Genomic DNA, 25361 nt, shown 5'->3' on the forward strand with positions numbered 1-25361 from the left:
GCCGGCGCCCGCCCAGGGACGCGGGGCAGCTCCAAGGCCCTCGCCGCCGCCCCCCGGCCCTACCCTGCTGGTCGAAGTCGCTGAGGAAAAGCGCGATGCGCTGATCCTTCTTCTCCTGGGAGAGGGCCCCGCGGTCGGGCTCCACGCCCGAGTCGGTGCTGCGCCGCTTGCCCGCGGGCTTCCTCAGGGGCATGGCGGCCACGCCGCAGGATAAACCACCGCTCCTCGCCCGGGAAGCTTTTGTAAGAGCGGGGGCTTCTCTCTCCCCTCTTCCTCCTTTTCCTCCTCCTCCCCCCCCCGGGCCCGGGCGGACACACCCTCCGGGGCGGCGGGAGCGGGCGGCCCCGGTCGCCTGTGAGGGGCTGCATGTGTGAGGGGACGGGGCGTCCCGGGAGGCCCCGGTCTGTGGGGCAGGGGGAGAGGGTATCCCCGGGGTCCCCGGCCTCTCCTGTCAGAAGGGAGGGAAGGAGGTGCGGGGAGGGTGGGAATCTTGGCGACCCCCGTCTCGGTGGTGCTCCAGGGATGGGCCTGGGCACGGCCGGACTGGCGCAAAGCCGGGACCCTCGCGTCCTGACAGGAACTGGGCAGGCTTGCATAGATGCAGACGCACATGCGCTTTGCCCTGGTGGCACAAAATTGATTGTGCTTTTTTGTTATTTGCTTTGAAGCGGCCGCTGCTGACCTCGGCACATGCGGAGCTGCGGTAGGGCAGATGACCGCTTTCATCCTGGGCGTGAGTAGTAACCGGGGCGCCGCAGGATGTCGAAGGCAGGCCCAGGGCCTGGGGCAGGCGGTGGTTGTGCGGCCAGGGTTTGGACAGGTACTGGGAAACCTTTTTGCTGTGTAGGAAGGACCCTATTTCAGAGGTGAGGTTTGGTTTTAGCTATTTTACTGCTGTTAAGTGTGCAGAATATGCAGTGCTTCAAAGCTAGCAAAGTGAATAACCAGTTCTGCCTGATGCAGATGGTTACAGGCTGTGTAAATTCTAATCAGGTGAAGAGTATTTAATAAACATGTAATAATGTGAAACATTGGAAAGGCATGACTACACGTAGTATTGAATGTATAAAAACATTCAAAGCCACATCCTTAAAAGTAGAATTCCTTGCAGAAACTATCTTACATGCATCCAAATAAAAAAAAATCACACCAGAGGTATGAGTGTCTTAGGTTTCGTACAAATGATCAAACCTGTATTCTTTATTGACCAGGGAACTGTGTAAAAAGGAACTGGGATAATATTCTAAATCACTAGGGGTTTTCACACAGTGTATGTAGTTGATGTCGCAAGTGCTCTGAAGTTAGTGGCTTTTTCTGTATCATATGCGTCTGGCACAGTATCGTTATCTACTGGTCCAGATGGGACAGCCTAGTCACTCAAAAAAAGCTGTAAAAAATCTGAGTGACAACTCATAATATAAACATTTTTATATCAGACCATGTTCTTGTTCGTAAAACAACCAACCAACTCCTCCCCAAAAACCAGGTAAATGTTTCTGTGCCAGAAAACACTCAAATACCTGATACAAAGACAATAGTCTGCTTTCGCTATGATGCTGCCAAATGCATATATGTTTAGGGAAGCAGGACTAGCTTCCCTTTCCCTAAAGTTCATTTTCTTTTGAATTAGCAAACAAACGCCGCTAAAGTAATTCTGAGGTGTCTCTGCAAAAAGACAAGATTGTGTTGCTCTGTAAGTTTAATCTCATACAAGCTGTGTAAGAAGATTTTAAAAAGGAAACAACTGACAATACCAAACAAATACCTCACCAAAGCTTTCAGGCCACAGTTGGTCGACCTTAACTGATTGATCCTCTCTATGAAGAAAGAAGTCTGGCTTGCTTAACTCCTGGTTGCAACTCCTTACATAAAAAGATATGATTAATTATGAGCATAAAACATGCCTAAAACCACCTCTGTACAGTTCTGCATTGGTAAGGAATAGTTTTGTGATAACAAGTTTGACAAATTTCAAGTCCATAAATTGGAGTGATGCAAAAATTAATGATCTGGTAGATGGATTAAAGTAAATACTAGTTGGAACATGAAGTTAGATGCCTCATAGTGCAATCCAGCAAGTGTTGCTTCAGTGACATAGGAAATGGAGAACTATTACCTTTTTTTATTTAACATGTGCTTTATTATTTGGAAGTCTCATACATCTGAAGTACCATTGTAAGGAGCACCTGTAGGAAAATCAAACCTAGAAGCATGCATTTGAAAGTAAGGATTGTCTGTTATTAATGAAATATTTCAAAGACATTGAAAATAAGCCTCTTTTCTTAGCTTTACAGGATTGTTCCACAAAAATGCACATTAACCTTATCACAGTACATACAAATATTGTAGATGGACAATAGAAATCACCACCCTTCCATATGAGATGCATCAAGAACAAATTGTTATCCCTTATAATGTCAGAAACATAAAAGGCACCATTAGAATGTTTAGAAAAAACTCAGTTTATGCCATTGTATTTTGATTTAAAAGTGTAAGAATTGCTGTCCTGACTTAAAACAAAAAGCCTTTCACACCTGTAAATTATCATTAGAAACTTGTAAACCTTTACTTTTTTCCCAGAATTATCAGGTGCAAATGCAAGGCAAATATAAAATCTATTGACTTATTAGATTACAAATACTACCCCATGAAAAAGCTGTAGTTAGAAAAATATAAAAAAATATTCTAACTCCCATTGTTAGATCTTAGCTTCAGTCTACACTGCATTACGAGTCCAAAGCCAGATCTGATTTGGACACATTCCTTGAATAGGAAAGTGCTGTTTGTCTTATTTTTACATCAATATTCTGACCTCTTACTACAGTTTTGCTTTCTGGATTTGTTTTATTAGTGCATATTAAGGATGCCAAGTGGAGAGTGCTAACAGATAAAAGGTTGTATTTATCAATGGATAGTAGCAATGTTAAGTGTTCTCAGTCTGCTCTCCTTCAAGAAGTCCATTTCTCCAAGGATAAAAGTGTAAATTTTTTTCTCCAAGCCTCCATAGTAACTTTGTGTAGCAGCATGCCATTTTCATTTATGAACCTGTGACCCCTGGCAGGTGATTGAGAAGTACTAAATTCTTCTCACAGACTTCAGTAAGGAATTGTGACTATACGAACTGCTAATGCTACGTCATAGACTAGCAGCTGCCTTTGCAAGGACAATTATTGGCAACATCTCTTGTCATCCACATGTAATAGATTGGCACATACTTTATCCATATGGTGATTCTCTAGCCCTTGGCTTTAGTAAACTAGATCAGCATAGGATGTTGAACCAGCTACAAAGGCAGCCTAACAAAGTGCTAGTAGTCATTAAAATGAGTTTACTTCTAAATAATAACTTAAAATTAATGACTAGATTAAATGAGATATTCTTAATGTGACTAAACTTTGTAAATGCTGAGCCTAAGCCTGACAAATGCTAATGGTTTCATGGCTGAGTACTGGAAGCTATGTTCCTTCAGTCCCTTATTGGTGCTAGCAGAAGGTGTCCAGCTTCCAACTCCAGAGAAACAGAAGCCTTCTTTTGTTGTGCAGGGAAACTTGACATAGATTAGTAGAGTAATACAGCTGTACTCCTAGAGAGTGACCTGGTTTAGCTGGGTTTTAATAAGCACTCAGGATCCTTTAGCCAGCAGTATGACTCTGGAAGATTTAAGAGTGAGCTGTATTATTGTTACCTTTATGCTTGATGCAAGACATTTTCCTTTAAATACCTTTTCCTTCATTAGAAACCACCCCCAGCATTTCTCCTGGTAACATTTGTTAGTCCTTGCCAGTTCAAGCTGGATTTTGGCCAACGGGTCTCTCAGTCATGTGGTTCCAAAGAAATGTTCTCCATAGATAAAGCAATTCTGAAATAGTGTTGTATTTTACCCTATTTGAAAGGATTGACAGTACTCATATCTGCTTTTTATTATGTTCCATGTGTATAAAAGATGTGACCTAACAGGAGACTCATGGAGTTGTTATGAGAGGAAGCGTTCAGTGCTCTTATCTTACGCTGGGATAATGTGTTGAATAGCATATGAATAAGGAGCTATTTTTCCTCATTATGTTTCAGTTTCATAAAAGCAGGGTTCAAGTAGACACCATGTTCACTCCTCTGATCAAAACTGTATATTCTACTCAGATTATGGTGTGATGGCAGGATTTCTTTTTAACAGATGTTCACAGGTATCTGCACACATCTGCCAAAGATATATTTTTTTTAAATAAGCTCGCTGTACCTACATGCTTAATCAGATTTGGAGAACACTTCATACTTAACAACAACAAAAAAAATTAAACCACACAATACCTATAATGCAGCCTTTTGAATTTTTGTTTAGTAGAATTTTAAGATGGGAAACATGTTCCTAGCTAAACAATTGCTCTTGGCATTTCTCTTTTGTAAAAAAACCCACATAACAGTAGTAATTTTAATGAGCAACGCCCTTCCCCAACCTATGGAGTCAAAAGTTCACAAATGTAACTTCCAATCAAGGCACAAAATCATTTACTGACTCTTCCTTCTCACCGCTTTCTTCACATTCTCCCCTTCCCCTTAAAAAAAAAATTGGTATAACAATGTCTTCTTAAATTTAATAGTCCAATAAGTTGCAGCAGTATCCGAGATTGTTTTTATCTATTTTGAATTTAGTTAAATTAGATGAACAGCACATTCTCAGCACATCTTTGTTCATTTTCTCCATTCGCCTCGAAGGGGAAGGGATGAGGGGAAAAAGCCACAGTAGTTTCATGCATATTTTTCAAGAAACTTTATGTGGAAGTCTTTCACTTTCTCCAGTAGGATCTTCAGCTTCTCTGCTGGAGGAAGAATTGTCATTCTGAAAAATAATATTTAAAGGAAGAAAAAAAAAACCAACCCATATTATCTTCAAAACAAACTAAACTGTGATCTTTGCACAGATCTTGATTAATCTCAGGGCACAGCTAGTAATGTGTTAAGTTTAATATCTGTTTTGATGTGATTCTCTTATTTTCTGCACTTATGCTTTAATTGAACTATACTATTAAACCAGAGCAAATGGTTTCAATTGGTTAATATATAGGAATTCAAGAATTGTTATTTTCTGTTGAGTGATAAAGGAGGTTATCAGTAAGAAATAACAGCAAGTCAGTTTCCATTTTTGGGGCAGTTATGCCAAATTATACCCAATTTTTTGAGCTTTAGGGCCAGGCAGTTATAAGTAAATGTACATTTCTTTTTGAATTGAAAACTTAATTCAGAAGCATTAAAACAATGCAACATCCCACACTGCAGTTTTTAGTCCCTTTATTCCTTCTTCTGCATCATCTGAAAATCATGTTAAGTATGTATGCAGGACCTACAGAACAAAATGTTTTTCCCACACTGTTACAGGAATGGACTCACACTAGCTTTTTCCTGGAGCTGCATGCACCCAGATATCTAACCCAGCTATCTGTGTTGCAGAACTATGATTGCTAAAGGCACCCTCTGTTATATTGCTTCAGACCAAACAAGACTAAATTCCATTATAAATTCTAGCTATCAGTGGCTTGGCTGGAGTAAAGTGCTGTTTATTGGAAGCAAAAGCAATAGATTTTATGTTCACAGTTTTGGTATTAGAAGATTTAGTCCAACATCTTGTTTTGGTAAAGTGAAGAGTTATTCAGCGTGTTTAAGGAGCAGATCTATAGGGAAGATATTGCACCTTTCATGCAGTTTCTCCATATGGAAACACTGTTTAATCTTCCCTCCCCCAGAAGAAAGCAGGGGAATTTTTGTAGTGCCTTAGCCAACTTCAAGATTAGAGTATAAGCTATTATCATCGTTTGTATTCGTGGAGAAGGCATTTCAAATGTCAGTGTATAAAAATAGAATAAAACTATGTTAGCAAGCTGTGAAAAAAAATGTAAAAACCTGAACAGCTCATCTAGCAGACCAGGTCTTTGACCTAGTTGTCAATCCACAGAAAATGTCCAGCAGAAAGTGAGACAACATAAACTGAAAAATTCGTATATTTAATCAGAAGAGAAGGTACTGGGATGGTACTTAGCTTATTACAGTTCATTTGATTTTAAACAAACAGAAACTGTACCTGAAATGGTAGCTTCCCTCTCTTTGGCCGAATCCACTTCCAGGTACAACACATATTCCAGTCTCTTCCAGAAGTTTCATGCAATAAAACATATCAGGTGCCATTTTATGAGCCTAAGGGAATGCATACTTTGGAATTATTGAAGCCAAAATATTCCAAATATATAGAATTTCATGACTGCTTTTCTTCCTGAAACCTTATCTTACATTATTAGTTTCTTATTCTATTTACTAAAGAGGATGAAGAACAATTGCTAATGGGACAGTTCACACTGTGAATTAAGTAACAATACTTCACAGAGGAACAAGGCTGAAGAACCTACACAAAACACCCGCTTCAGAAGAAAGGTTTTAGATATTTTTGGTTTTCTCCTTGACTTGCTTGAAACTTTTTGTCAAAAGTCTCAAAATCGTACTTAGAAAAATCTAAGCCACTGACATTTGACAAGATGAAATTAATTTGAGAGCTGTGTGTTCCAGTTCTGTTGGCAGTTACTATATTTTTCCCCTGAATTATCTGCTGACTAGAAAGTTTAATAACTGTGGAAGTTCTTAAATACATGCAGGTTATCTGCCTAATCAAATAATCAGCTGAAAAACAGCCCTATTTTTGTTCTCAGCTATGCTGATAAAATTCCCTTTAAAAAATGAATATTACACATTAGGTAACAGAGCTCTAGTTAGGAACAAAAAGACTTGTCATTTAGTAATATAGCTTACTGACCCAAATACCAAAAGATATTGTACAGAAATAAAATTTGTAAGGAAACCTCCCTCCCTCTTTCCCACACTTGCTGAATGGGGCTTCTTTTGCAGGGTCAGTAGCACACTGCCGTTCACAATCCCTGTCGCACGTGCTGGCCTACCTAAGCCAGGCACAGGCAGCAATTTGGAATCTGCACAGGTCCAGCTAGTTGCCCACCCTGTGATTTAATCTATTTAAAACTAATGTCCTTGGGTAGCATTCTCAACCTGGAAGCTTTACCACTGTGATGAAACACTGTTTAGTTTTCCTCTCTTAAAATAAAGGTCATGTTATATTTAAGATCATACGTAGTCAATGAAGTACTGCTTCTGTAACTACATGAGCTTACTCTATCTCTGGAATAAAAATTCATCATTAGAAGTGGCAGGCACAAGTGTGTGAAGGTTAAAATGGATTGGGGTTAAAATGACTGACTTACCTTTGCTTCCTCAATGGCTTTGGAAGGAATAAAGATTCGTGGGAAAGCATACATAGCTCCTTGAAGTGGATTGCAGTGGATTCCTGGTACCTTGTTAAACATATCTTCTGTTAGTTTGGCTTTTTTGGCAAGATTGTTCAAAACACACTCCTTCTCCTGTTTGAAAGGAAGGTGTTCAGTTTGATGTATTTGAAGTGGCAATAAAAATGCCAGAGAAAACTATGATGCTTCAAGAAGCCTTCCCCGAATTAAGCACTTTTAGGGCTTTGCTAAGCTATTAGAGCAAATGATGTTCCTAATTGCAGTCATACGCTTAAAGACAGCAATGCAAAAAGGCATTAGCAGGATAAAACTACAAAGTGTTGTAGATAGATAGACAGACAGTGACTTGCAGAAGTCTCTATGTGCATGCCCTCTTCTTACATTTTTCCTTCCGAGCATCCACTTTTGGCTATTTTTAGAGACTATGTTAGCTGAACCTTTGATCTAGCTCAATACCATCATTTCTTAAGCCAGATTCAGTTTCATTTTTACAACTGAGAAACTATATGTATACTTTAATACAGAATACCATGTTCAGTATATAGAGGCACTGGATACCTAAGAACAAAGCTGATTTTATAGCTCTATTTGAACTTACATTCCTGTTTACATTTTAGTAAAAGCAAATCTTATTTAGTAATTCTTTTGCCATGCTAAACACAGGAGAAAAGTTGAATTTATCAGCAAGAAAAGATGATTTGATAATGCCGTCTTAGCTTTTTTTTTGGCTCCTAAACAAAGGAACCATAAAAGGAATAAAAAAATATTTTTAGAGGTAGTCATACTGAGTTAATTTAAAATACGCTGCATAGTTCTGTAAATTGGTGTTACTACAGGATTGTCCAAGAAGAAAGGAAAAAAGTCTGATCTCTGTGCATATTTTGAGTTCACAATACTTAGGATAGGTTTAGGAAATGCACAAAAGACCAAGCGTGTTATTGCTGACCTTTATGAACTGTGAATAAGATTCTTCTCCAGGTATTGGAGGATTCACTACAATATCCATTGCTGCTTGTCCCGAGACTGGAGGACAAAGGCGAACAGAAAGCAGCTTAACAAGCTGTCCTTTAATTTCTGGGTGCAAGTTAATGACCTCCATGTAACCTCCTCTGTAGCCACATCTGTGATTAAAGTGAACAGAAGAGATCGGTTAACCTCAAGTGTATAAATACTGGAAAAGCAATGAAAATAACAGCAGAAGTGGAAAGACAATTAATAAGGATCTTACAATATGTAACATACAGGTTGTTGAAACAGCTGCTATACTGATAATGTTTTAAGATGGAACTAAATGATACGTCATTAAGCACTAGTATCCCATACAGAGAAAATTGTGTACATGCAGCTTCCCTGTTAGGCAAGTTAACGATTAACTTGGATTGTTTGCTCTTCAGAACAAGAGCATATGGCTGTAGGAGCATTCATTTAATCAGAAAATTCTTTTTCTTCCATCTGTTCCTCCTCAAAACAACCAAACCCAAACATTTGTATCAAATGTCCCAGTGATTCTTGAGCTGTTCCCTGAATGTTGGAAACTATTCTGATTTATCACAGGTACGGTTTAGGACTGTAGGATTTCACCTTTGTGGACTTGAGACATTAGATGTCTGAAATAAAGACACTTATTTTTTGGTGGTTTGAAAACCACTGAGCTAATCCATTACTCTGTGCTTTAAATGCTTGTTTTCCTTTTCTTAATAGTTTTTAGTTAAAATTAATAGAAGACAGTGGATTACCTTCAGGTCACTAACATGAAACGGCTGTCCAACCAGATTAATGAGGAAGATGAAATAAAAAAAAACAACAACTAAAGCAGACTTACTCGCCCATGTATCCCTTAGAGGTGGAGTGAAAAGAGGCCAGCTCAACAGTGTTATAGTACTCAGGTCCCATCTCATACAGAATCTTTTTGAAAGAATGAAACTGGCATCCTTCAGAGTACACGTTGTCCTGGTAAACCTGAACAGTCAGAAGACATTAATGTGCTCTGTTCCCCCAACTAAGGATAAAAGATGGCCTTTTAGAGAGCCAGATCTGAACTGAAGAAACAGTGGTAACACTCAAAGCCTTAGAAGACACAAGGTTCTTTGTTAAGTAATAGTTACTGTAATGATACATTTTACCTCATGTGGCCCTACTTAATAGTTTAGCCTTTGGAAGAACAGTGAGTTTCTTTGTATAATTTAACCTTCACTTGTATGTTTAAATTGATTTTCCTTCTGTTTCTTCCATTTGAAGTGGTCCAAGTATCACATAGGTTTTTAGGTCAGTTCCAGCAAAGTTCCTCCTTGTGTCTCCTTGCTTGTGCCCCCTACACTTTCTCTCTAGTTCAAATCCAGATCAAGCCACCTCTCATATTAATCCTCTGATATTAAGCATCTTGCATGTTTGTTCACATCTTAATATGACAACAGAGAATCTGTTCCCTGTACTTAAAAAATACCAATACCGCACATGGAACAAAATTACACCTCATATGTGTACTCCTAGCTGTGCTTTTGAGAGAACAGAATATTCCATTACCTCATCAGCCAGAAGAAAAAGTTTCTCTTCCCAAGCAAAGTGTATCACATCTTCAATGCACTTTCTGTTTTGCACCTGTCCTGTAGTTTGGTTTTTAAAGCAAGAAGAAAGTTAGTGGAGCATATATATGCAAATCTTTTTGCCCAGACCTAGTTACACTACTAGCTCTTCAGTAAGATATCCCTCTTTCTCAGAAAAGTGCTACTGATTTTAGAACTCAATTCACTAACTGTGAAATTAAGGAACAGTTTTGGAGAAATTATGGTTCAAGGTAACTTAGTCCATCTTAAGTAACCGAAGTGTGAGATACAGTAATCAATAACTTATTAAGAGTAGTCTATATAACTGATCATTTGAAATACATGCATGATGGTTAAGTGGGAGCTAGTTTCTCACTAATGAACCTCAACTACTCAAAAAACTAAATTCTTCTGAGGGAGGCAGTGGTTGCCACTGAGTTCAGAGTGTATTTGTAGTCATTGCCTCTCAGAGGCAAGAGGCTCCAGGCCATGTCAGAGACAAGATCTTTGATAAAGACCAAAAGTGACTGAAAGTCATTCCACAAGTCTGCAAAAGTTCAGTGGAAGCGGTGGCTTCAAATGGGATCCAGTGAAGCGAACCTGCTCCCTCCTCTTTTCCCAAGTCCCTGGAGTTCCATGATACTGAAAATAAGTTTCTAAAAGTATGACATACTGTCCTACTTAGAGCACTGATCTCTAGAACTCAGGTTTACATATTTGATAGGTATTGAGGATTTGCCTGCAATGTCAAATGAATGAAAGAAGAAAAAAAATAAATTGGTCCTAAACCCCATCCATTACACAAAATTGCTATAGACCTGTGGGATTTCCAGGGTTGATGATGCAGAGGACCTTTGGATTGCAATATGCCTTAGCTTCATTCAAGGAACGGCGAAGTTCATTCACATTTAGAGCCCAGCAATTTTCTTCATCCAAATAGTAGTTCACCTGGATAGCATCTAGTTCAGATATGGCTGCTGAATATAAAGGATATTGTGGTATAGGGATCATCACTCCTGTTCGGGATTTTCCACCTCCTGAGATCAGGATCTTTAAAATTGTCTGGAGAAAAAGTAGGAATTTAAAAAAAACAGTCACACACCAGAATTAATAGTATACTCTAGAATAAGTTACTGATCTTCCTTAAAAAATCTAGAGTGAAGGTAGATTTCTATTCCAGAGGCATACAGTCATTTTTTCATATCAAAGGGCATTTATTTCAAGTTAAGTTACTGGCTGAGTGAGGATGGTCTAACAGCTTAATGGAATGCCTCTGCATGTCATGGCTTCTAAAGATCATGTCTGATCAACTGCAAAATTTAGGAAAAACATTCTGAGCACAAGGCTAGAGGGAATGTTGGAAACAGGAATATCAAGATCATGATTTTTCTACTGTGCCCAGTTGTAAGCAAAGAAGCCTCAGCTAGTTGTTGCTTGTTGCTTCCACTCATTTTATCTCTCTAAATGCAAGAGGCCAATAAATAAAAACAGAAATTAGAACTGGGGCCTGTGGAGGTTTTCCTTTGGAAGAGAGAGACCTGTTTTAGATTAGGAGCAATTGTGGCCAGGTGGGAACAAAGTTAGAGACTCACATTATGATTTCATTTTCAAGTAATAGAAGAGACCTAAAGTCTGCATGTCTTGGGATGGAAATATAATGTATCATATGTAGTTTATGCCCAGAAGATACAGACAGAAATGTAATGCTTGTGCTACAGTCAGTCCAGAGGATTTACCTGTGCCCAATGGCTGTGTGTCTGTGTGTGTCTATGTGAAGGCTTTTTCCATGTGAATTAAATAAAAGAGTGCTTTTGGTGCAGGAAGTGGAGAGATTTCTTGCCTTTATAATCAAGGGAGAACTCTGAAATACAGGTGCAATCAAAGCAGGCATCCTTACCAACATGTAATTGATAGTGTAAAACCAAAAATACCTCTTCAGATATAACAGTGGTATCCTTTAAGTTTCTCATTGGTTTTAGAACAAGATCTGCCTTTCTGTGCCTCTCATCACATACTAACTCAGCTGCTAAGCTAATGATTTATAATCAACATAATTTTGTACCCACCACTAGTTGAAAAATACCAAGCATCCAAAATGTATAATCAGGACCAAATGCAAACTTAAAACTTCTTAATACTCTCTGTCCCCCAAGTTATGAAACAATAGTTGTTTTATCCTTGAAAGTGCCAAATAATGAGACTCATGGTACTTCTGACTTTTCATCACTGGTGAAAGCAAATAAGCATGGTACAGATTTGATATGCTACGCTGCCATTCCCGACAAGCTGCCAGTATAACACTTGGCATCATAAACTCTGGACAGCCAATTCACTAAAGACATCTGGAGAACTGTTGATGTCAGAACATTGCCATTCTGAACTCTGCCACTAGATGTCATTTTAAAAAAAGCTTTTAGAAACAAGCTATAAAAGGCTGCCTTAATAAAAGCAGTTATTCCTATCTTAACTGAGGACCATTTTTGAACCTTGGTTGAAGCCAAACCCTGAAGTTTTTCCCAAACAAGCTGGCTACTGAAATAGATCTTTGGTATTTTCACTGGCATTAATCTGCACTAGCAGAGAGTTTGCTAGGAAGAAGAACTGCTGAGACTTCTCACCTCCGAGGTCATTCCCTCTTCTCTTTGCCACTGCTTCATGCCCTCTAATCTTCAGTGCTGATGTATCTTAACCACTGAGGACACCATTATTTAGTCTGAATGTTCTGAATCTCCTAAATTTATATTTAGGCACCTACATAGTTTATACTACCTTTACAAAGGGTACAAGTTAATGTATATTAAGAGACTTTGTCTCCACGCGCCTGTTTCTTGGCTGGCATCTTACATCCACACAATTGGGTGTATTCAATATCCACTTGATGTGACTTCAGCATCTGTCAGATCAAACTCACAGGAGTTTGTGAAACCAGATGTTCAACAGAGATCTGTATTTCCAAAGGTAACTGATAAATTATAGTTTATACCAAGAAGAGACAGGTTTAATTTTAACACTTACAGCAATACCATCACTTGCCCCAGTGGTAAGATATATGTTATCTGGATCTGCAGGAACCCCTCCATCTCTTCTTTCAATATATGAAGCAACATCTTCACGGATGCAATTTATACCTTGACTGGCACTGTAAGATCCTGTAAAAAATAATGAATGAGATGAGAATCGAGTACAATGAACATCAGATTTTCTGTTTGCTAGCAAAACTCCTAAGCTAGTATTGTATGAAGTAGTTTGTATATATAAGGGCTTTGGATCCCCAGGATTGGTTTGTTTGTTTGTTTTTTCAAGGAGTAGGAGAGGGAGTTGGTTTGTTCATAGACCAAAAGAATTCCTCTGGAATTAGACAAATATAGTAAGTATCACTAAAATACAAAAATAATACACTGGATTTGTAAAAAGTAGGATTTAAAGGCTACTTTGAAAACGGGGACAGCAATCCCAGTTGCTTTCTTTATGTTGAAAACCACTTCAGAATGTCAGCCAACACCTATTTAAGTACTGGGAACAATGAACAGAGATAGCATGTACAATAGAAAGGAAAATAACTTCTTCAAATCCATGACAAAAATAAGATTTCTATTTGCAACATGAAAATAATATAATACCATTTTCTCCCACAGTCTAAAACCCCCCAAATCCTGAACTGCTCTCTCTTCCCCACAGCATCTCCCACAACCGCTTTTCAGTTACTTGTAGCAGAAACATCTGGGATCACCCCAATCTATAAGCCTCGTGCAGTTTACTGAGCACAACTAATAATCTTAAAGTAAGATGTTAGATGCTTGTGTGCATCATTGCTGAGCATGTGAAACAAATAAAGAGTAAAAATAAGCCTAAGCCAAGGTGAGGAATGGATTCAAGCTATGAGGCCTAAAACTAATGGACAATGAAGTGACAAGTGTACATCTAATTTAGAACACTGTCATGAAGCTGCAGAATCTTCTTTGCTTGTTGGGTGGAGTGGAATAATTGTGCCTGACTTAACTCTCATCGCTCAGTTATATGCTAGTAGTCTGCCTGATAATACTTCTGTGAAAGCATAATTTATAAAGACAAAGAATCTTTGCAAGTACTGCACAATTGCATGGGACAAAATGGTAATTCAGGGCACAAAGTTTCCTGATGTCCCAGATATTTACTTTTACAGGACTAAAAGCTATACTGGGTCTTTGACCACAGATAGGAAGCTGCTGTTAAAGTGGGAGAGCAAACCTAAGCTGTCATTCTGTCTTGTGCTCTGTTGAGGGCTGAGTCCCATGACTCAGTGAGGATATACAGAAGACCTGAATTCAATTTTCAGGTCTTCTACACTTAATTGTACTCAATTGATAGCTTTGACTAGAATCCACCTGTTTGTACTGTGGGATGCAAATAAATAAACCCAACCCAATAAGCTGCGTGTGCATATATTAGATATTTTTATATATAGGACAGGGGTCAATTTCTCAACTGCCTGGAAAGATATGACAGTTATCCCACACGCAAAGTAAGTGAAGTCAAAAGCATCCCAGAGCATTTGAACGCAACAGAAGTTGAGGACATATCTGAGCCTTCATACATGGTCTGGGAGTAGCAAGACTCAATACTATGAGTAGGGTTTTGCCAAATGAATGTTCAGTGGAAGTGAGGTTATTCTAGTTCATAGCCAGAAGTCAAGAAATTCACATTAACTTTGCAATTAATACATTTAAATAGGCCACTATAGATGTGGGTACAATGCTTCAAATAGTTTGACCATATATAGCGAAGCCACTTCTGTGTTGGATTGACAAATTTTTTGAAAATAAGGTTTTATTAGAGCACACCATAGCACTTAAAGCTACATGGAGGGATCATTTTTGGACCTTTGCTTTTTCCCAAGAAAGCCAATTTCTCCCTCTCAGCCATGAAGAGAACAGCAGTTGTCAGACTACCAACAAAGTGATAGGACTAAGTTCCACTGAGCTGCACATCCACTTGCCTCAGACTGTGTGTTTATGGAGTGCTGTGCAGAGGCTGATGAGCAACTGAGGCCAAGAGAAGGGGCTGATATATGATACTGGAGACAGGGAGGGTGGAGAGAAGGCATAAACCAGTACAGCAGATTAGTAAGGTCTATAGTGGGTTTAGTTTTCAGGGATTTAGAGGGACAGTTGTTCTTGGTACATACCATATTGGGAAAAAAATCATTTAGACTCCAGTTACTTAAAGAACTTAAATTTATCTATCCACTGAAATTAAAAGGGTGTATTCAGAATGAGCATCTTATTTGAATACTGCAACTGTGTCAGGCCTACTTCCTTAGTGTCTACTGAGCTAATGCACATTACTTGAAATATATGATCTGCTGAAAAGGAGATTTTGTACAGACTCAACGTATTTCTAAAATATCATGCAAGGCTGAATTCCTTTCATTTCACTCCAGCATGGGGCCATGACCCAGCATTCTGAGAACTCTTACTATGTACCTGAATTTGAAAATCGCTACAAAGAAAGAATAAGGCAAAATTCAAATGTATCCCCAGTAACTCTTAAATGACAACTAGTACTATGTGGATTAATTGTTCCAAAGTAAGCCAGGAAAGGAATTAATGGAGCTGGAGGAACTTCTCAGTTGTGATAAATGTATTTTTAATGTTCTACATTAGAAACAAACCCAATGCAAAACAGGTGAAGATAAAATACATGCTGTATTAGGCTGTGTTGTTAGGATAGTCCAAGGCTGAAGTACTGCTAACGTAACCACTATTTAGGTTTTGTTTATTTTATTGTTTCACAGCACCTGTTCTCAAAATATGCCAGTGCAAATAGGCACTGCAATCACAAAGATTAAGAAATATACCAATTACTCTAATACGTACTCTGAAATGTTACTGTTAGCCTACCTGAAAGAAGGTAATTAAGTGTGCCAGATTCTTTGCCGTACCCAGCAGCTGTAACACTATCTGCAGAGTAGAAATTCTAGTGGCATTTCCCAGGTACACGTAGGCAGTACAGTTGCTAGATGATAAAGAATTTGTCTCTTCCATTTCCTCTCTACTGAATATGCAAAGTTTGTACTTATTTATGTGTATATTATATGTATACTTTTGCAGGAACAGTGATTGAATAATGGAATTCTTTAGTTCTTTCAAAGGTTATTTTACCTTAGAGAAATAGGGCTTTAACATCTTCAGTTAAAACTATCTATCTCAGCTAAGTAAAAAGCTACCACCTTTCAGCTGTGCAGCTTTCCCTTTGCAGAGCATTATCACCTTGGTACTTCAGTTTCTGATGCCTCAGTTCATATCCTAACAAACATAGTTGGACTGATGGTTCAAAATTAAGATACAGGACTGTGAACTGGATCAGCTGAGATGGACATATATTGTTTGTTGATACCATCATTACAGGGACAGTAGAATCCTTGGCAGAGAAACTTCTAGAGCTGATAAAATTGTGAACAGCCCCACCTAGACTTAGCAGGAGACATAGCTGTCAGAGCCCAGGATTAACAGATGTCATAAAAACAGTAAAAAGCTTCACTAGTCCTCTCCAACAAATAACTTTTCTAATACAAAAAAGCTCAGCATTCTGTTTAGGGTTATGCCTAGATGTTATTTTGGTGAGGGCTCCATAACTGTATAATCCTCATCTTGTCCTCTTCTGTGACAAGCCTCATCAAAAATTTGCACTATTAGTCACTGTTTATCAGAAGGCCATGCTGTGAGCTCTCCCCCTATCATTTTGCCCTAGGCCATCTCCCATTTGACTTGTAATCATATAAAACACGATTAAGAAATTTCAGCACTGCAGATATTGAAACTACCTTTGTTGATTCTAATAGCAACAGGAGCAACTGAAACAGATGCTTACCTAAGCTGTTTCCTCCACAACCCTGCAAAATCCGTCTGGCTCGCTTTTTGGCATCTTCTGGAAAACTTGGGCTGTCCAATAGGTTTGGGTATGTACACAGTGCCACTACCTAAAGTGCCAAGAAAATGTAAATTGGCCACTTCTCAATGGTTATTTTAAGTTGGTAATATTACTGTTAACTTTCCTTGGAAATGAAGATCACAAATACTAGCTAATTTTAAACAAAGGTTATTGATGAAGAGTTTGCAGTTATTTTTTTAAGGGTAGTGCTTACAGAAGTGAAGAAATCTTAGTGGGTTCTGAGTTCTGCTGATAAAAACCGTTACAGAATTATTAACTATTTGTATTATGGACAGTGAAGACTGGAGTCCAATTGAGCTATGCATAGTGCAAACACAGTAAAACACAGTTAATTATTCATATATTATCTCTAAACAGCTCTATCCTCCACACTTTGTGTATTATTAGCCCACTTGTGTATTACTAGACCACTTGACCAGAAATATGGAGCAGGACTGAGAAATATGATCAAATTTTGAAGTCCTAGTTGCATGTTCTAGTAATCCTTCCCCAAAATAACTTGTAGTTATTACTAATTTGAATTTGCGGGAAATATTTAATTAAAAAAGAAGTGGTGATATAGAACATCGTAAAAGTAGAAACATGACCTAGCAGAATTAAGTTTATGAAGAAATGTAAGACAGAAAGAATCTAGAGGTCTTGCCTGAGACCAGTCTCTCTCTCATTTTTATGCTTACATGGTGTAATATGGATAGGCTGTTGTCATCTTATCAGACAATGACTAAAAGATTAGTCCATGTGTGCACACAGTCATGGGGAGAAAGGATTTCCCATTTGCCCAGTATTTTCTTTAATAACATCCGATCTGAATAATTTGTAAGAAGCTCTGGTCTTCCTAGTTTGCTGACAGTTTGCTGTATAGCTCTATTTTATAACCTCATCACCTGGACGCCCAGTTTGATACAGCTTCAGTTTGTCCCGGGACTCTCTGAATTTACATTATTATAGACTGAGGATTTTACATGTGTGTGTAAGGGATGGTCAATAAATAGCGTAATCCTAGTTTTAAACCTTGCTTGTGTTTTAGGAATAATATACAAATGTGGATTCTGTTGTAGTCTTTTCTAAAAGCTAACCTACCAATTAGCTTGCCCAGAGCTAAAATGTGCAAAATCAGCAACAGTACAACTAGTTGTATCCAACTGTGTGCAGATCTTAAAGTATGCTGTCAGATAAAGAAAGGCATTTGCTTTTTTCTTTGAAGACAACCACTTTCTTTTTTGAAGTGCATTATTGATAATGAATGTGCTGACTGGTAACATAGGAGAAGTGGCAGGAGAAAGTATGGATGGGGAATGATCTGAAAAGTAAGGAAAGCTACTGTGTTGAGGGAGGACACTCAGCAAGAAAGGTATAGGACTTCGTCTCAGAAATCAAAATTTGTAGTAAGTGCAGTTAGGGAATCATTATACTGATACACACACATCAGATTTTAATGCATTCATGGTAATCTAATAAAAAATCAAGGATAATATTTTATAAGATACTTACCTGACGGAGAAAGGTGATTGGCCTCTGTCCCATGGCATGTGCATCTCCAATGTTGGCTTTAATTACTTCAGTAAAAGGTTTTTTGATTCCCTAAAAAAAGATAATTCATAATGTATTGTTAGGGCTGAAGTAGATGATAAAGAATTCCTCTTTTTTGGTATCTGTCATATAGCTGTAACTAAACAGTGCCTAATCTCAGAACAGATAGTGTGTTTAATATAAAGCTTAATGCATTTCTTAAACAATACTGCCAGTAAATCTTAAATGCTTTACAGAAATGATGCTAATTGTGACACATTTTTAAATGATAGGCTGGCTTTTTTTTTCTGCTAGCTACAAGTAAGAGATTGCCTTGCCTGGAAAATACACATTGAAGTAGAAAAGATGAAAAAGAGGCATTTTGAATTGTCAGTTAGAGCAACTTGTTTGATACACCTAAGGGAGGGATGGATCAGTCAAGGAGCTAAAAAGATTTGAGGACATTTGAGAAATCCACCAACAAAAGAAACCTCAAGACCTTTAGTACTTTTTAGAGTAAAAAGAGTAAAGATACTGCTTTCTTATTTATTTTCTATTTAGATTAAATATTCATTGTGTGATGACCCCACTTTTCCATATACAGGTGTTTTACAAAGTAGATCACAGTGAGGCTCTATATGATAAACAGCAGAAGTGCTAAATAATCACCATGAATATTTAAAAGCTTCCTAATCTCTGAAATCTGAACAGACAGCCATTTTTCCTATGAGGAACTGAATACATCATGAGAACAGAGGGAAAACAGTTGATGAATGTTGATTAGCAATCACAGCTCTTTAAAAAGCAAAATAAAATAAGGGAAAAAAGGCAAGGAACTGATTGGTAGGAAAAAACACCATTGATTTAAATAAGAAAAGATTAACTGAAAGTAAAGGCCAACATTACAAGAAGAATAAATCAGGTAGGCAAGAACAAATTTATAGCTTTTCTAATATATATTAAATATGAGAGATAGTAGGGAGGCCTTACAACAGTGACGGAATTTTCATGTGGACTAATGAACTGCAAAATTAGACCGATTAGTTTTTCTGTACAAAATTACATATAACAAACTGCTGTGGCTGTGGACTGAACTCACAAAGCCTCTTCCTGGCCCATGTATTTACAGCAAGTTATTGACTTTGGATATAGAACATGTGGCTGGCAAGCCTTAACTAATTTTTGCTTTTCTACCATGGATTATGTGTTGGACTTCAGTGACAGACTGGAACCCAGATGTGCAAAGATAACAATGACCAAAATATTAGTAGTCACCAGGGATACAAATTCCCAGATTTGGAGGTTTACAGCTGCGTCATGTGGCCAAGAGGTTATGTGATAATGGGATTCAAATTCCCACTACAGATCTAGTCCCTAATATAACTGATAGCATTTAGGTTTTTCTTTTGAAATTAAATAGGTAGTTAGAAATGTCTTGTCTTAAAACAAGACAATTGGACTTACATCATCCTGACTCAAAAGGGTCAATTTTATATAAAAACGTTCACTTAAAATAATTGAAAGTGACACACTGACTCCCTCAAGTCATTTGCTTTTATGTCTGCTGATCTAAGTGAGTGCCTAAACAAGAGTGTATTTCAACCTTACATAAAGAATTAGGAATAGGGATGCCAGATAAAGATTACAGGTATCTGAGGCTGAAGTTTAGCAATTTATGAGAAATGCAAACAGCTAGAAATAGGTTCTCTTCAAACTATCTGGGGTCCACTGATAGCACAACATTGTTTCATTCTGATTTACAAATAAGCAGGAAAAGAAAGATACATATAGAAGGAGAACAAATTCAGTTTGCATGAAATTAAGAAAAATTGCCACAGATTTTGGTTATATTTGGTCCTTCTTAAAGCACACTGAATCAGTGTCACTAGATTTGCACAGTAATACAAATTTGTTAAAGAATAAGGGATGCCTTAAGTTAGGCAGTCTAAAAAACCATAGCAGTTCTCAGCAATAAGATGAAACAGAAATACCCTGTTTTACCAAATTAAAACCAGAACAAACAAAACCCCTAACAACATAAATATATTATGTTAGACAAATGAGATGGTTTTGCACAAAAATACTATTGTGATCTGCAATAAAAAATAGTCGCTTCTTTGGTTAGTGAAATGCTGAAAGGTACCCTGCATTTCATAATGTACCTTTGGAGTTTTTATATATGCAGCCTTTACAACAAAGGTAGTAGACCTTTTTGGTGTTTGTGTCAGGTTTATTGTAAATAATGTTGTAGCTTATTAGCATTGATACCATCCAGATCTCTGCTAGTGCCAAGCTCAGTGTTTATGCCATCACTGCCTTTGGGCATCAACTGTGATTATATAATCATCACCTACTCCATAAACCCCACACTACCTTTGCTACTAAAATAATTGATCTGGAGAAAATAGCAAAACACAGATAACAGTTTTCTTACTGTAAAATCCTGGTAGAGAAGGAACAATTAGGTTTTCTGTGTTGTACACACTGTTCCCACATGCCTGCTTAAAGGCCTGTGGTCCTCTTGACTAACTTGTGTTTCTTGGTCTCAGCTACAACAGCTGTTGCCCTTTTTCTCTTTGAAAAGAGAGATGCTTTTTAAATAACTGGGCCCTTTGCCTTCCCTGACAATGAGTTCATATCAGCAATTGTTTAGAGCTGTCTTCATGAGATTGACTATATCCCCTCCTAGTGAAATCTAGAAAAAAATTCTTATGACTATCTCGTCTTTTTCTGTTACTTGATTTCCAGTCTTTCTATGAAAAGAAGGAATACCATAAGTTGTTCAGATTTAGTTTTGATTCCTCCAGAACAAAAAGTTCCATCTTACCATTTCGGAGAGAAGGAACAGGAAGCAGTAACAGGCAAGAACAGTGTTGAATGCTAATGAGTTAAAGTTTCAAAGCAAGAATTATCAGAAGCTGGCATCAATGGGAATCTAGACAGTGCCTATGACTCTCTACTTAAATCCTTAAGACAGAGTGGCATTAGTCACTAGTTACTTGTGTCAAGGTTTCTGCTATGGTGACGGCACTGATGTGCATGGGTATCCAAAGGAAGATTAATGTCAAATACTTTCTGTAAGGTCTGTGAAAAGATCTGCGTGAAAGGAGGAAGTATGAATGTGATGTTGATAACCTCAACATCAGGTTGTAGAACAGCAGGAAAAGTGCTGCAACAGGACATAGTTTGTTAGGGCAAGATTTATTTCACTGCAGAAGGCTAAGCAGTCTTTGACCATGTCAGCAACATGCCAGTGCTGAGACAATTTAAGTCCCTGGCAAGCCAAGGAACATATGGGGGGAGCAGAAACTAAGCCATTGGAATTGTTTTGCTTTCTTCTAGTGATAGAGAGCTGCCCCCTGCCCCCCACCTCTCTCTCTCTCTCTCATCCCCTCTCATTCTCTTTCTTTCCGCCCCCCCCCCCCCCCCCGTACAGGCAGGCTTTCAAGGTGTGTTCTAGAGGCAGTCTGACTGGACTGTAACTGGCCTCTGCCAGCAGACAGAGATTTGGAAAAGTGAAGCTTGCAGAACAGGAGCTCTAATAACAAACTCAGGAGCAGTAAGTACCAGATTGATACTCATGTCTACTTAAGAGTGTATGAACCACATCAAGGAGGAAAACCAATCCCCAGCCCTACAAAACAACCACTGCTACAGCCTTCTGCCTTTGGTGGCACCTCACACTGTCCTAACAACATGATTCATCTCCATCTTGGGAACAAAGCCAATCTTCTGCAATTCTTTTGAAATTGTTAGCAAAGGGACTAACTGTGGTAACCATTTTTAAAGCTGAAGAAGCCATCTTGCACTTTCAAATTCGGATCTAAAGCAGAAAATATAAAAATGTGTTCACTTTTTTTTTCAGATGCTGTCTTCTTGATAATGAAAGGATTTTAATGGAATAAAGGAATCGTCCCAGATTTGGAATAAGCTCTTCAGAAATTAGTTCCTTCAGCAGTTACTTCTGTCACTCTCCTCTTCTCAGAGGAAATGCAGTGTTTTAAGAGACCAGATGAAAAAGCTCTGAAACCTGAGCAGGTCAGACAGGATTATTCTAACAGCTTTATCAGTGTTCTAAGTATCACATAAAGTGGGGAGAAGGCATTTTCATATGTGAACCAGAATTCATTGGTGCAGAGTCGATACAAATCTTTATGTAGTTAGCCAGGTTTGGAGAAGCTTCCTCTTCCCCTTCCTTCTGGGCCTCAAGAAACCCAGCAGGTAAGGAGTACAGTATGAAATCATGAACTGTCTCTCAAGAAGAGAGTCACCATGCAAGAAGTGTTGGGAGAATTATTTGATCAAAGAAATGATATGATGCCAGAACATACACTATCCCAAAGAACTAACATGAAGGCAGTGCACTGCCAGGAGCTGGTTTGTCTCTTAGGAGTTTTAGTATGCCTGGAGGTTCCCTTTACGATGGTGCCATCTAAGAATTCTGGCAAAGTGCAAAATAACACTGTGCCCAGAAAGAGTAAAGAAGGGTGCAAACTGACCTAAAGCTGTCTTTGCTAAAGTCTTCACCAAATTTCAAAGGAAAACCCTCAGTCTGTAGAGAGGCTTGTGTGGCTTGGATTTGGTAATGGCGATAGGAAAGATTTGAAAAGGTTTCCCCTGAGGAGGCCATAAAAATGTGAGGTGCTTTTAATCCCAGAAGAGCAACATGGTATTTCAGCTATTTCTGAATTTCAGAATTTGTCCACTCTTGGCTGCTCCTCATTGTTTCATTTTCATTGCCATTGCTTTGTGCCTCCTCTTGATGGTTGTCAGGCAATAACACACTATGAAACATTGTGCTATTTCCTTAGCATAAGCTGAGTCTGGTTTTGCTGTGACTTGCACAAACAAGCTGTATAATAAGAGAGCTGGCAAAACCAAACATTTCAGTATAGTTGAGATCTATGCTGTAGTAGTCAAGTTGCTTGCTTGCCCCCCCCCCCCGGCCCAAAGGGCTGAGAAAGCACTACCTAGAGGCCCTTAACTAATAAGGACTTGAAGGCCTGAATTAGCATTCCAATCTTTTTATTAAAACAGCTCACAGCAGAAAAATAAACCTGACCTGCTTACCACAGAATAAGGCTTTGAGTTTGTGTTATTCCAGATGACATGAATTGTTGTTGGAAGGAAGGAGAAGGCAAAGTCTGGATTTTGACTTGAAATGGCAGTGATGACTTGCATGCCCCCTAATATTAGATGAGAAAATTGGTGGGGCTGACCATTAATTGGAAGATCTGATGCAGGGATTACAGAACAGGAGTTGTCCTCAAGTTACTTTTGCCTTATACGTTGTTCAAAGTGTATTTGCATTCAGAAATTTTGCCTATGTGAATAAAGGCCTAGATTTTAATGTGACTGTAAATGACAGAATTAAAATAATGCTTATTAGAAGGAGATTAGACATTAGGACCCTCTTAACTTGAAGACCTATTCGAAAAGGGCTATTTTGGAATAGATTTTGCTACTGAATTCAACAAGAAAAGGTCAGATAACTGGATCTTGTGGACTGTGTGCTTCTGAACATATGAGTTTGGTAATCATACTCTTAAAACTGATGTTCTTTCATTTTCATCTGCAGTAGTTTTTGCCCTGTTAAAAAACATGGATTTTACTACAGATTCGCTTCTGTATGCAACATGTACAGGCAACTGAGGAAAAACAGTTCTGTCTTAATGAGGTCAAATGCTCTTGCCTGGAAGATACTTTCTTAGTGTGCACACAGTCACGTATTCAAAGCAGAAAATTACAGGATGGTAATTTAAGCTTAACATCTTTCATTACTGGGTATACAAGTCAATCTTGTATCTTTTTCTTGGCATGTCAAATGATATTTCTGCATGTCATTGTCTAAACTGTGTTATATCTTTCCACAACTCCCAGGGACACAGTCAACTTACATTTACAATTAAGTCTGGATTCTAAGTCAGAATTTTTTCTATTCAATTTAAAAACCTGAAGAATTAGTAAAAAAAGAGAAAAGCTCTACAGTCTTTTAACCAAAATACTTCAGCAGAAGCCGCCTAAGATTATAGCTACATAAGTAAAAGGGATTTTGGTAGTTTTATTATCTAATAATAAACCAGTGACTTGAATAAGCATGCAACAAGAGCCTGTAGTTATACAAATGAAAAACATGGGCACAGGAGATGAGTGTACAACCCTTTTACTGTAAAACTAAGTCAGGCTACAGTGGCTATTCAGAAAAAAAAGGGACTTCAATGTGTAGAGACTGCATAGTGCCATTAAAGGCACGTAGTTCCAGACCCAGTGGTGGAATGTGCTAACCACCTGTCCTGATCTGAAGGAACTTTCTACATGCTACCAACATATCTCTGCATACCATCCCTCTACCCCTGTCTGCCCTACAATTCTGTTTCAGTAACTTGAAAGTTGTGAACAGGGACCTAATGTTGTGTGACTTACACTAAGCCAGGCACAGTTTCCAGTGTTACGAGTTGACTTGTGGATTCTAAAATGCTGTTTAATATGGACACGCTTTGCAGGCATGTGTAAGCCAACTTAACCTGACACAGAACTTGACATTATGTAAAACCTAAGCAGGAAAAGGGGAAAATAGGATAGTGTAAGTGGAGAGAGATCTCAGGGTAACAGATATGAAGGGACTTTCCATAACAAGGTCAGTTAAAATTAGCACAAATGCAAAGTAACAAATCAGGTACATGTGCTGTCTGTGTAAAGATAAAACTAGCTTGTTATTACTGATTAAGTAAAGAGAAGGGCTCTGTCCAGTGACTACATTATTCTTGCATTGAATTCATGTTCAGGCTAAAATTTCTAGTCTGAAATGTAATTAAAATCAATACTTGATATGGTGGCCATCTGTTAGCAAGTCTAAAAACAAGGGGATAGAGAAAAGATCTTATTTCTTTGAGTTCTATTGAGAGTATAATAATTTATTAAAATATGCCTGTGCTCTAGCTTGCTTTCAGAAGTTTCCAGAAACACCAAGGAAAATGGCTGAAGTCTGTTCTTTCTCCATGTATCACCTTAGTAAGCCAGAATCAGCTGATTATTACCTTTAGCAAAGGGGAAGAGAAATCAGGTTTTCACTTTTGAAGCATGA

At 38.3% G+C, this 25361-nt stretch overlaps 3 protein-coding genes across 4 annotated transcripts in view; 1 reads left to right on the forward strand and 2 right to left on the reverse strand.

Moving 5' to 3' along the window:
• LOC104842596 (borealin-2-like) overlaps positions 1–201 on the reverse strand; it is an 8666-nt gene extending 8465 nt beyond the window's left edge. The window contains exon 1 of the mRNA XM_010585051.1: positions 64–201. Coding sequence (XP_010583353.1) covers positions 64–193 — 130 coding nt within the window. The 5' untranslated portion in view covers positions 194–201. The remainder of the gene's footprint in view (positions 1–63) is intronic.
• DNAJA2 (DnaJ (Hsp40) homolog, subfamily A, member 2) overlaps positions 1–23153 on the forward strand; it is a 47026-nt gene extending 23873 nt beyond the window's left edge. Inside the window, exons 9-10 of one of the 2 annotated variants that reach the window (XM_010585053.1) lie at positions 669–733; positions 22143–23153. In XM_010585053.1, the coding sequence (XP_010583355.1) occupies positions 669–707 (39 nt within the window). In that variant the 3' untranslated portion in view covers positions 708–733; positions 22143–23153. Of the gene's footprint in view, positions 1–668; positions 734–16658; positions 16675–22142 lie in introns of those variants that run through there. The other variant, XM_010585054.1, reaches the window with a different exon arrangement.
• GPT2 (glutamic pyruvate transaminase (alanine aminotransferase) 2) lies at positions 4052–18307 on the reverse strand. The gene is made up of 10 exons (XM_010585049.1): positions 18256–18307; positions 16688–16792; positions 12854–12987; positions 10657–10900; positions 9819–9898; positions 9118–9254; positions 8242–8416; positions 7254–7409; positions 6071–6183; positions 4052–4834 (listed from the first exon to the last, which is right to left on the reverse strand). The coding sequence occupies exons 1-10, from the start codon at positions 18290–18292 to the stop codon at positions 4744–4746; spliced, it is 1272 nt and encodes a 423-aa protein (XP_010583351.1). The 5' UTR covers positions 18293–18307; the 3' UTR covers positions 4052–4743.
• Positions 23154–25361: the final 2208 nt, after the last annotated feature.

The sequence above is a fragment of the Haliaeetus leucocephalus genome, unplaced genomic scaffold (genome assembly GCF_000737465.1).
Source record: "Haliaeetus leucocephalus isolate CR32 unplaced genomic scaffold, Haliaeetus_leucocephalus-4.0 Scaffold92, whole genome shotgun sequence".
In the NCBI taxonomy this organism is placed as follows: domain Eukaryota; kingdom Metazoa; phylum Chordata; class Aves; order Accipitriformes; family Accipitridae; genus Haliaeetus; species Haliaeetus leucocephalus.